The sequence below is a fragment of the Bombyx mori genome, chromosome 8 (assembly GCF_030269925.1).
Source record: "Bombyx mori chromosome 8, ASM3026992v2".
Lineage (NCBI taxonomy): Eukaryota > Metazoa > Arthropoda > Insecta > Lepidoptera > Bombycidae > Bombyx > Bombyx mori.
This window is the reverse complement of record NC_085114.1, coordinates 9,258,307-9,271,963: the sequence shown is the minus strand read 5'-3', so window position 1 is coordinate 9,271,963 and position 13,657 is coordinate 9,258,307. Positions and strand designations below refer to the sequence as shown.

The 13,657-nt window shown below is 37.0% G+C and overlaps 1 protein-coding gene across 2 annotated transcripts in view; it reads left to right on the top strand.

Annotated features, from left to right (window-relative positions):
- Window positions 1-13,657, top strand: part of LOC101745779 (dorsal-ventral patterning protein Sog) — a 112,418-nt gene that overhangs the window by 43,126 nt on the left and 55,635 nt on the right. For both annotated transcript variants that reach the window (XM_012695533.4, XM_012695534.4), the window contains exons 2-3: window positions 9,892-9,995; window positions 10,836-10,968. In XM_012695533.4, coding sequence (XP_012550987.1) covers window positions 9,892-9,995; window positions 10,836-10,968 — 237 coding nt within the window. The remainder of the gene's footprint in view (window positions 1-9,891; window positions 9,996-10,835; window positions 10,969-13,657) is intronic.

Sequence of the window (13,657 nt, the reverse complement as noted above, 5' to 3'; positions counted from 1 at the left end):
ATTGAATTATGGTCACATAGAACGAGAAGAACCAGTCACAATTGCGACAAACAGGCGCCGTCTGCAGTCAATGAAGTCTACAATAATAAATAAAAGTTCAGAGAAGCGAAGACTATTATTAAACAGTTAATTCATCCTTCAACTTCAGTCAACATTTGCCATCGTTGACTTTGGGTTGTTATTAAAGGGCCTACCTTGTTTTAAATACAATTCTGCTCGTATAAATTACTCGTAATCATTTGATCAGATTTAAACTAAATGTAACGCAAAATTAATTCTCGAAAAAAAAATGTATATCCGAAAATGAAATTCTTTTTCGAACGCTTCGAGAGTATTGCGTCTTGTTGTGTATCGTGTCATGTAATTAATTATGTTAAAGTAGCGCTTAGGTGATGAGATGCAATATATTAGATGTGTTTAGACATCTTTATTGAGAAAACCAGTATATTCATAGTTGAGAAAATGATTAATAATGTTGGAATAACTGGCGACCACCTGTGAGAGATGTCCGTAAATGAACTGGACGTATGATCTCGTAGAAGCAGGAAGAAGCGCAGGGCTCCAATGTCGTCAACCTTGTCATGCGCGCTGTAGGTACCTTCATTTAGCGAGGACGTTTACGTACTCCTTTCTGGGTATAACAACAAAACGGGCCATATCATTAGATTAAACAAGAACTTCGTTTCTGTAACACTCGTAAATACTTTTTGTCCGTTCAAACGTTCCAATACATTTGAAATATTTATGCAACTAATTTATCACTTGCCGGGAGCGCACCGGGCATATCGGGACTATCTTACCGCACCTATCCACAACATTTTGTACTTTTTGCAGTAATTTATTATAAAGCATTTCAAAGGGACTTGACAATCAAGATTTCTCGTAAATATAAAACGTTCTTAGCGTGTTTTTATTTTTTGTTTGTTGTAGATTAGACGCGATTTTCTTATAGCCAGTTGAAGTATATTTTTTTTTTATCTCTGAAATGGGTGGACGAGCTCACAGGCTACCTGGTGTTAAGTGGTTACTGGAGCCCATAGACATCTGCGACGTAAATGCGCCACCCGCCTTGAGATATCAGTTCTAAGGTCTCAGTATAATTACAACGGCCGCCCCGCCCTTCAAACCAAAACGAATTACTGCTTCACGGCAGAAATAGGCAGGGTGGTGGTACCTACCGCGCGGACTCACAAGAGGTCCTACCACCAGTAATTACGCAAATTACAATTTTGCCTTAATTAGGCCTTAAAGTATGAATTTTTTTAGAACATTTAAATTTAAAAAATATTTATCAATGTAGGGATTACGACGATGGGAAGATCTTACACCGAGCAAGTTATATTACTCGGTAGACCGACGGTCCGAATGTTGTTTTCGGAATTTTTATATTTGCAAGATTATCTTGAAAATGTCGTAAGCGAGATTCAGGCATGTGTCAATTATCATGTGTTGTATGATGGCTACCGCCACATTCAAGTTCTCTATACATTTTTGCAAACTTTTAGGAAAGATAATTTGATCTTATGCGATAGAGCTGAGGACCTGGACGCTACAAATATCTATGAAAATATTTTGTGTAACTGGAAAAAATTGTAGTCTCTTGAGGCTGGATCTAGTTAGTACGAAGAATTACAGTTACAGGTTTTAACCACAGGAATTCTGATACAAAAACGGTTTGTCAAATAATGTGAAGATTGATTGACGATTTCTGATTTTATTTCTGAGAATTAGATCAGCATCGTTCGAAAACAAAATTTTAAAAGTTATAATTAATTATTACCTGCACTGACTGCTGAACTATTACCATAATTTTCTACGGATGAGCATTATTGTAGAACATTGTTTAGAGGTCAAAGTCAAATACAGTGCTTAGGTTTATTCTCATTGTCATCAATGCTGTAATGGGTGTCTTGTGTTAACTCACAAGACACCCATTTTTAGACTTTAATTTCAACAGCCTGATGCAAAAGAAATGGTATTCAATTCATAATGTCAAATTAGAACATTATTTCAATACATTACTAACTCCTCGCGAATTATCAATCTCCAAATCGATTAATTTTATTTTATTATTATAAAAAAATCAGAATGTAATAAGTTTTGTGTAAAAACCGGACAACAGTACAACAACGGTATAGTCTTAATTTCAATCCGATTTGTTGATTTCGTTAGAACGAAAACCTAATAATAGCTTAAGCCCATAATAAAGATTTTAATAAAAAAAGTCTTGATTTTATTTAAAAACATGCAGTTTTTTGCGACATTTAATTTATTTATGAATATAATTTGAATATGTAATAGGTTCGATTTATAATTCGACATGTAATTCGTCTATGATGAGTGCGCATAAGTACAGGATAGATTCGGGAAGGGAATCGCGCACATGGTCCTAGGATAAATGAAAAACATTTAAATTTCAATTCAGTTTAATTTTTTTATTCGTCCGAACGATGTGTGATTAATACATTAATGAATGTTCTAACTGGTTGAAACATGAGATGTTTAGTATAATGCAGGTGTTGTGTGTGACACATAATTTGTATTAACAATAAGTAATATATAAATAATAGAATGTCGCTTTGAGATCGTTTGTCTTGCCGACAATTACAGATTATGAGTAGGCATCAATTATCGTTCATTGATTCCGCCAATAAAATCATGGTTTTAATATTAATGAGATCTTTCAACATTCAAATGGACATGACATTTTAAATAATTTATCCTGTTTTTTGTTTCTCCTATTGACTAATTAATTATGTTTTTTTTTTATTCTTTATTAGAGCCATACACCTATTAGGTTAAGTCGGCTAATGATGAATTAATTTCGGGTAAAAGTTAAGCTTGGACCTTTTTTTTTTGCCAATATATAATGATACGATTGAGACTTAGTTTCTAATAACTCTTATTTCTCATATCATCTCTCATATTTTATTGTATTTTCCCAACCTATTCGCTGGGGCTATTTATTGCAGCTTCGCGCGGACGGGATTTTGTTGTCATTGACGATAAGAACTATGTAATACATTTTATAGCTGGATTAGAATTTCGGTGAATGATATGATTTGGCATATAATTTAATAATTTCTAGGAACGCAACTACACAAAACTAAGCTGGTTCTTTTTGCCTAGCTATTTGTTACTAGGATCGAGGTGCTACACTGGCTTTACCGTGACCGCTGGGTGGGCTGGGCTTACAGGGCCCAAACTGTAAGAGTTTGCTAACATCTGCCCTAGCTGAGAAGACCCAGCGAGAAACTCAGTAGGTAATGTCTATGTAGGTTATTCGTAGGTCGTATTCGACAAGAACGGTGACCGTGGCTTGGTGATACTGAGAGTAGGATGCTACTGTTATTATTATTTGCATTAAACACCTGTCCGTGTTATATGATACGTTCGCGTTTTACATAATACAAGTGCTCGCCGCAGCCACCTCACACCCGAGGCGCGAGACCATGAACCATAGAACAAGAAACTAGCGAAGGTGACTTCCAAGCTATGTGAATGACATTCCCGTGTATTCTAGACATGTCTGGGAAGTTATTTAAATTAAAAAAAAAAATGTGTGGTATCGTGGGACACCGGATAGGAACGAAGTTCCTTATTATAAATCTTTATTATAATAAAAATATAATACCTATAAAAAAATCTAATATTTAAAACAAAAAAAGACATGCCCGTTAAGTTTCTTGCTAATTTTTATCAGGATGGAGGCTAGTTTTTGTGAATTGGCGGTAGTTCTTTTGACGTTCAACAAGTATGTACTTTCCTACGAATAACTTAATATTTATTCGTAGGTACTTTCATTTAAGTATGTTGAATACATTTTTTTTGGTTTGATTTGATTTACAAAAATATTAATTTTAAGTTCTATTCGAGGTATAAAGAAAATAAAACTGGAGGTTTCGCAATAACCCACGGTCATTCGGTAACGTGCGAACTTATTGTGGTACACTTCATTCACGGTTGTTTGCATAAGAGTTAGTGTATTGCGCAAACGAACGCTCTGAGATCGTGGTCAATGAATAATAAAAAATATGTTATTCTTTGTACGTTATTGCAAAGTTAAGTCTTACACCGTGTGCATTACTAATTTGTACGTTATTACAAAGTTAAGTCGTACACTGTGTGCATTACTAATAAAAATCTTACGTTACGGACGTTTTTTCCCGGTTAGGGTACCCCTCCGCGTCGTCCCCCATAAGGAATTTCGTTCCAAAAAAATTGTTACTCTTAATTTTTTTTAAGCTGGTCAAACATAATTCGTATTATTACTTTCAAATTTCAACAGTTATGTGATGATGCGGTAAGTCAAATGCTTAAAGAATTCCATATTGGGACTAATGTGGGTTGGGCAATACCGTCAGCTGAGTTTTTCGTTTTATGAGCCAAGGGGCGTGACAATGTGCGATCATTTGGCGTGTAGGTGTGTAATGATACAGTGATCAAAGTAAATTGACTGATCTTTGTCGCGTGTCGCCTACATCGGTCTATATTGCCACTGCAACAATGTACCTACATCACGCGCTGAGTCATTAAAGTCTGACCAATAACACAAGTTGGCCTGTACATAAAATCATTTACATACGCAGGTCTAATTGTGAAAGTCATAATTTTAACGGTCATATTACGAGACGTTTCCAGACTACGAACGTGAGAGCTTGTAAACTAGCGTGTCCGCAGATCGAATGTCAAAATATGCCGCTAATTCAGTATGAGCGATTTACGTTCTGCCCACGCTCGCTGAAATACTATGCACGTCTCTTTCAACCCTTTTATGTAGAGGATTTATTGAAGCGACTCCGGCTTGCTTCAATGAACCGGCTATACCTGCTATACATACGTTTCTTATCGTTTGACATGTAACGTATGCTTATCGTGATCTATACCGTGACACAATGTAATAAGCGTAAGGCCACGACTGACACGCTACACAGATTACGAATTGTAACGCACTTCATTGCGTATATAAATATACTAGCTTTTGCCCGCGATTCCGTCCGCGTGGAATAGTTAACTATGGCATAACACAAAATTTTACCCCCACTTCATTTACGTAGAAAGTGAAAATATTGTTGAATTATAGAATGTTGAGGAGCTATTTTGAAACATTCTTTAGTGGTGCTCCACTTGTATTGGCCTTACTGTGATTTTATATAGCCTATAGCCTTCCCCAATAAATGAGTTATCGAACACTGAAAGAATTTTTCAAATCGGACCAGTAGTTCCTGAGATTAGCGCGCTCAAACCAACAAACTCTTCAACTTAATAATATTACAAGCGACCCGCTCCGGCTCCGCTTGGGTCTTTAACAAAAATTTCAACGATATTTGATGTTGTTTTATTTTTTTAAATAAAAGAACACTTATTGCGGCATAACTATAATAGTTAGACATATGCTGTCGCGACACTTTCGTAAATAATAATTTGTTCTACAAAGTCGTAGTACATTATTTTATTTTTATTCTATCAACAATAGTTTTCACAGGGCACGCGATGTAAAGAATATTTTAGGTAATTTTTTAACATCTTGGGTTACATTATTGGAGTTTTAGAAAGAATACCAAATTTAAAAAAAAAAGATTATAGCCTATGTCACTCGAGAATAGCGTAGCTTTCAAACAGTGAAATAATTTTTCAATTCGGTTCAGTAGTTTCGGAGTCTATTCAATACAAACAAACAAACAAATCTTTCCTCTTTATAATATTAGTATAGATTATAGATTAGAGTTCGTTACGTTCGATTTAAAATGAACGATTCTGAAATGAAAGCAAAAAGGGTGAAGCATTTATCATATCGATACGAGTGCATTCGTTTTTGTCAATATACTTAGTCTGGCCATAAATACTGTTACAAAGGAAAAAAAATCTATTGCAAATAACATTTATTACTTTTACATTAGTTTTTGTTTGTTAGTTTAACACATAAATTTAAAACAATTTAAAGTATAAAAAGCTTATTCGAAGAGTACATACAATGTATTGGCGCCAAAATGAGAAAACTCAATGAGCAATCATATAAAAATGACAGATTCCAAATTCAAATGTAATATTTTGTTTATTTTTAATTGTAACAGTATTTATGGCCAGACTAAGTAGTTTAGATAGTGACAGGAATGTATCGATGTTGTTTTCCATAAACAGATCAGATCAGAATGTTATGACGGGCGTCGCCAATACTTCATTTAGTCGGCGAAGTGTTTTTGGCACACCGCCAACATTTCCAAGAAAACGAAAGGAAGGTTATGAGACGTCTCGTATCGCTTTATATGCCTAAATCACGTCTAAGATAATATTTTCTAATATTTTCACGAAATCGAAGAAGCGCGTAAAATTAATGATACAGTTGTGAACCAATGATTGGAAGATGTGACGTGTTATGAAGCAGCCGTCCTTTGAGAAAACGCTACGATTTTCGGTGTCAATTTAAAACAATAACAAACTTTGAATGAATCACAAAAAATAATAGATAGATACAGATAGCTGTCAAAGTTAACGTGAATGAATGGACCAGTGATATAATATCCGAAAGATGTACGGCCAAACGGTTTATAATACGATCATTTTGGCATCCTGAGAACGCCGGCGCCGGGACCCTCCATCCTCATTAGTCGGACGCCGGGGATGGGTGATCTCTAACACTTTTAACGTCTATCATGGCACTCCGATCCGACAATCTGACACAAGATAGATACACGTACATACTTTTTATTTTTATTTTATAACTGAGAATGTGCCATATTGAAACTGCCGGGAATATTCAATATCTCTCTGTGCATCATCTAATGTCAAAATGTTACATTTCGCACACCGTCGGTTGTCTAAATCTTTTAAGTTTACGTACTTTTTTAATGTAATGTGTCGGAAATTTTAGGCCTGTCAGGTTTGTTTGAAACGGGAAGCTATTTAACTAAAAACAGAAGAGTGTGTCTGCCTTTTAACACAACGTTGACGCATATAGCGTTAATTTATATTTGATAGCACGAATTTAATGAAAATAATCTTTAGAATTTGGCCTTTGATCTGACAATCGCATAACAGATCGCTTTGGCGCAGTAATCCTGTTTAAAACACAACTCAATCTAAAACTATTATTGAGTTCTCACGGAGCGTCATCTAGGTTTTATCTGTGAACTCTTGCAGCGAGGTTAATTAAATAGTTAGTAGTGTAAGATAAGGGGGCCTATTTACGGAGGCTGCACTATCGCGCCGGGCATCTGATATACAATCTATCGTAACCGACTAATCGTTGTATTGTTTTTGAACAAGAGCTGATAAAAAGCTATTAAATGCTGTACAATTTTGAACCGTTGTACCAATCTATAGAGCTTTATTACTTTTGCTTTGCCTAGAGTTGTATATTTGAGATTGAAATTTGCTTAAATAGCCTATTGTATTGCTACCGAAGTTCATGAACATCACGTGAATTCAATTTAAAAATTCAACGAACAATGCGTTCTACATCAAATTTGTGAACGATGAAGGTTTTTACCACGTTATTTCTTCATTCTTTATCATTCTTTAGAGAAAAAAAAACTTTTCTGCAGAATTTAAATACTGTCATAATTGGATACTAGCAAATAATGTTATCATTTAGGCCACGACTTCGGATGTACATAAATATGTATACTTGAACGTGTTTGCAAAGTTAATGTTATGCAACGGTGAAGTGCATAATATTGTTGTGAATAATTAAGATGTCCTTCTTCTGTTAGTGGTATTCTTCATATCTGAGGGTTGGGACAACACCTTCCAGAAGATTCTTCTTTATAATATGGGAGTATCCGTCCATTGGTAGTCCTTTCCTTACCTATTTGTTTGAATCTGATCGGACTAACGTGTCGGATTGTAACCTTTGACCACGGACTGTCAACTTTACAAGTTTGTCCTGGTTTGACCAAGTAGAAGAGGGTATGTTTGATAGGTGGTTTCTTGGTTAGATGCGCCGCACTTGCTAGAACTACATTTGCGTCAATGCATTAATAATCTCCCGCTTTTGACTTTTCGCATTATGCCCGCACTATAGGCATTAAACAAGATGACGCTAGGGCATACCTTTTCTCGAAAGGTTGGGATGTTATTTTATTTGAATTTATCTAGCACTGCCATAAGGAAATCTAATTAACACGACAGAAGTAAATAGTATAAGTTATTTTTGTATTATTAATAACATAGCATTGTGTGTTTGTTTGTTGTTGTTCCTACCTATCGTTTTGTGTGCTATAACTACGTTTTAACAGTTTATTATGTTATTTAGTTACATTCGTTCGTACGAAGCATTTACATACTTCTAATTACAGTCCTCGTTAGAAGTGATAAACTCTTGCGCCCAGCAATAAATTATACTTTAAAATAAATAATCACATCTTGATTGAATTATTAAAAGGCGGTCGCGAAAAAACGCGCGTTTCTTTTTGAAATTCGCAAAAGTCATTACCGCGGGAGTACTTGTCGCGTGAAGGTGTCGACCGATATATGCACGTGCAGCTTTGTCTCGGCCATATTTATTGACTGTCAAGTCGTTCTGCATATTTTAGTGTTTTTAACAATTTACGGACCCGCGTATAAAAATAGGCGAACAAAAAAAAAAGAAACGATGGCAACTTATGGTAATGCCGTTCGCATCTCATGCGTAGACCTGTACTTGAATCTACATTTTAGCACTGCGATGTGCAACTTATATTTTTAGACGTTCACTCACAAGTTCGGTATGTAAATCCGACTTGTTAACTTGTGCCTGCTTGCCTCTCTCACAAGCTACAGTTTATTATGAACTATGTACTTACGTTTATAGTTAATAAATTAACGCAATAATAATAATTATAATTGATGTCTGTACTGCATAGTGATCATCTCAGGCCAAAAGATTTTCATAATCTGACGCAGGCACCTATTCACAAACACTTGAAGTTTTTCGGAGGATCACTAAGCAGACACCAATGGAGAAGGAGATCCTTACGCGGAAGTGGCATTGGATTGGTCACACTTTGAGAAAGCCCGATACCCACCTATCAAAGAGAGCACTGACCTGGAAAGTGTCTGGCAAAAGGAAGAGAGGCCGCCCCAGAACAACTTGGCGTCGCTCGGTGGAGCAGGAGCTAGGGGTCTTGGGCATGACGTGGGAGGAGCTAGAACAGACTGCCCAAGACCGATATAAATGGAAAAATTTGATTCGAGCCCTACACCCCAGCAGAGGGTAATAGGAAAGAATGATGATGATGATGATGATGATGTACTGCATAGTATTATAGTGCTGTATCTATAATTTTTAGACAAAACATACTTTGATACGGAGAATAATAATTCATGATATTTAAGGGGGAATGTTTTACGTAAGTTAAGCGTTTAAATGACAATTTAAATTGATTACTCCAATACCGATTTCGCTCAGAGCTTAACCTCAACAAGGAAGGTGTGCTGCTCCTCTAGAGCTATAGTGATATGTATTTCTTTTGCAGACTTTTTGAAGTATTTTTGAAGGGTTAATGCCCGTCGTATTTTACGGTATTCTCGGTATTATTGGTTTAAAAGTTGAGATGTGCGCGTTTGGGATGCTATGGACATGTGATGAGACGAAATGAAAATGAGGTTGGTAAGAGAGTGTTAACTATGAATGTGGAAGTATATAAAGGAAGAGGTAGACCTAAGAAGAAATGACGATATGTTTTAGAGGGGAGTGAGCGAAGAAATGGTATATAATAGAGGAGTATGAAAGGAGAAAACATGTTGCACCGACTCCAGGTGACTGGGAGAAGGGCAGGAGAATGATGACTGGTCTTAAAGGGCTGCAGTGACTGCCTACTTTTTCTTACTGTGGCAGGCCGTCTGCTGTTTATTTAGTAATAATAAAACAAAAGAAACTTTATTTTAAAATTTAACTATGTGTTGTTACAGAATGCCTATTCGGTAAACAAGCAATGGAGTTGGGCTCTCAGTGGTTCGCGGATCTCGGTCCTCCTTTCGGGATCATGTACTGTATCAAATGTGAGTGTATAGCGGTACGTATTACATTTCTTTTTTTGTACCGTTTACTGTATTTTTAATTTATATAAGTGACAAACTCAAAAAGTAGCAGGATTTTTTTTTAATTGCTTAGGTGGGTGGACGAGCACACAGCTCACCTGGTAATAAGTGGTTACCGGAGCTCGTAGACATCTACAACGTAAATGCCTCCACCCACCTTGAGATATGAGTTCTAAGGTCTGAGTATAGTTACAACGGCTGCTCCACCCTTCAAACCGAAACGCATAACTGCTTCACGGCAGAAATAGGCAGGGTGGTGGTACCCACCCGTGCGGACTCACAAGAGGTCCTACTACCAGTAATTACGCAAAATAATAATTTTGCGGGTTTGTTTTTTATTTCACGATGTTATTTATTCCTTCACTGTATAAGTCAATCGTGAACATTTGTTAAGTACGTATTTCATTAGAAAAATTGGTACTTGCCTGCGGGATTCGAATACCTGTGCATCGCTACACACAAGTGCACCGGACGTCTTATCCTAAAGCCACGACGACTTCAAAACCATTATGACTATTGTTAGATTACATCAGCAATCTTATCTATTCTTGTAATTGTTTGGGTAGTCACAAGATTTTTGTGAAAATTTCTTCACTTCTAAGGTTTATAGGAAAAGGCTGTAGTATTGGTTATACTGATTCGGTGATTTTTTGGGCAGCTTAAATAGAGAAATAATCAAATATTAATCGATATAGTGTTAGATAACTAGCTTCGCAGGTACTTGACGATGGGTTGTAATTATTTAATAAAGTATATTACTTTTAAATAACGGAGTCGGCTTTAACAAACGATCAATGAACAAGTTATTTCCGCAGGTGCAAAAGAAGCGTCGCGTTGTAGCGAAAGTGCATTGTCGGAACATAAAGAATGAATGCCCGGAACCGACTTGTGAAACGCCCGTGCTACTGCCCGGCCGATGCTGTAAGACATGTCCGGGGGATGTTAACTGTAAGTACTTCAATATTTGCTTTGAGAGATGTAGGAGAATCGTGAAAGAGCCATTGTTTTTTACTGGCGATAGGACCTCTTGTGAGTCCGCACGGTAGGTACCACTACCCCGCCTATTTCTGCCGTGAAGCGTTTCGGTTTGAAGGGCGGGGCAGCCGTTGTAACTATACTGAGATCTTAGAACTTATATTTCAAATTTAAATAAATAAAAAGAATACAATGAGACTATCTTCGGCCTCGATCCTGAAGCTTCATTTCATTTGGAGAACGGCTGTCCTTTGCTTCAAAACTGAATGTATGAGTCGCGGTAGTAACGGGCAGGATAACGGCCATTACCTGTGCTAGGTCACAAAAAAAAATTCAAGCTTAGCACACCGTATTTAATTTTTTTTATCGAATAACTTACATTTCCTAAGTAGGTTAATCGGAGAGAGTGGATTTTGTTAAATAAATTATGATTAAAATATATTTTGTCACTTTAATATATAGGAAAAATACTGTATTCTGATTGATTGATTGAAAATTAGTAACAATAATAACGAAAATGATACAATCTAGTTGTGCCAAATGTAATCTCACCGTTTTTAATCTTCATCAAAGTTAAAACAGAACGAATTTGGATGATATTTCATTGCAATTAAAATGATTGTTGTTAATTGGAATAAATTTTATCTTTATGGCATGAGCTTGCAGTAAATTCGATGCTCATGTGTTCATGAAATTCATTTCGTAAATTAATGATGTCATTTTTTGTGCATGTCCGAGATGCCTGATGTCATTTCTTTTTCGGCGCGATATCCGATACTCCTTCGGTTTAAAAAACCAGGAGTGGTTTGTTATATTAAATACGTTTTATGTTTCTAGACTATCTATATATTAATACGTGAAGCAAAACTTTGTATCCCTTTTTGCGAAAATTGCGTGGACGGAGGAGTATGAAATTTTCCACACTTATAGAGAGTAAAGAGAAGAAGTGCACAATGCTTTTTTTTAAATAATGTATAAAAAATACATTAAATCAATAAAGAAAACATTACCCACACTACATACCATGTATTTGACACATACACGCATGCATACTATTTAGTGTCAAACTTTTGTTCTTGACGTCTGTTGTCAAATTGAGAATAGATTAAATATTGTTTGTCTTTGTTAATATTTTTTATAGTGTAGTCTTGGCGAAATTTGTTATTATAGAAGTATAAAATACAATCATAATAGTGAACAACCTTACAATTCCAATTAAATATAGTCGAATTTCGACTACTGCGGGACCTCTAGTAATTAATAATTAATTAACAAATTATATAGCAATGATTTATGTGTATTGTCGTATTGATTGCGTGAAACGAACACCGATACCGACAGGTTCGTGAGTCATAGACCATCTGTCGCGAAAATTGTCCTCGTCTGTGGAAATCGACTGAACGACATGTAACTATAGACGTTTTGTGAATGTTCTCTTTGATGACCGCCATCAATAATATGCCATGTACGGCTGACCCACTTGAGTTTGTTTCGCGCGTTACTGGCACCTTTTCGATCGGTTTTAACTCTACAATCGCGTATAAATCATTTAAAGAATATAACAAGACACGTTTCAAATAATATCACGAAGCTTATGAACAATAAAGAGCTTCACCATAGAAAATCATTAACTGTTCAGCTGCAAATAATTCCAGTTTTAATGGGACTGAAAAAACGACGGCTTTCATTGTAGGGACATTCTCGTTTCTCATTAACAGTCGTCAACCATCAACTTGTCATATAGATGGTGGTCTTTTTTTTTTGTCGATTTGGTTGATTTACCGATTTTAAAGGTAGTTGCAGAAAGTAACGGAATGCCTTATGACCAGAACGGGCGATTACAAAGGACAGTCGGCAGACGTGCGATGTCTCCCACAGCTGACATTCATACATATGCATTAGCCAGAGAATGCGACCACATGAAATCGGTTATTCGCGTCTTTGACCTTAAGAAAAACCCAATCGAGGTCATGTTAACATGATTTTTGAGTTACATGGATTTGTAGGTGTGTCAGTACGATGGCCACTTCGATAAAGCGGCACCACACGAGAACCCTCTCATCGTGGCCGTCGGTAACTACATTCCCGATCCTGCGGACAGAATGGAAAGCAGTCGACGTCGCCCCAAGCACGTCATTTCAGATCCTCCCGATCCACTAATGGTGCTTTTAGGTACTTCTAGCACCGGTCATCGTTCTCGTCGAACCCGTCGCTTGCGACGAAGGGCTCGACGAGTAAATTAACCCTCAGACACAGCCCACTGAGTTTCTCGCCGGATCTTCTCAGTGGGTCGCGTTTCCGAGCCAGTGGTAGATTCTGCGAAGCACGACTCTTGCTAGGGTTCGTGTTAGCAACGTCGTCAGGTTTGAGCGCCTTGAGCTCACCTACTAGTTAAGGTTACGCTGAAATAGCCTCTCCAGGCTCTCAGCTTAGGTAGGAAAAAAAAGTACGATGTCTGACGTGATTTACGTTAGCGATGCACGTGTCCAGGTAGCGCGTGAGGAGACAGAGAGGAGACGCAGGTGCGGACGACGCTGCCGACGCCGCGTCTGCCCAGCGTCGTCCACTCATTAGGACTATATCGAGAGCATTACAATGGCATTACTCAGATGCAGCGCGCGATGCGATGGTGCAGAAATGGCACGCGCCCGTGTGCCCCCTG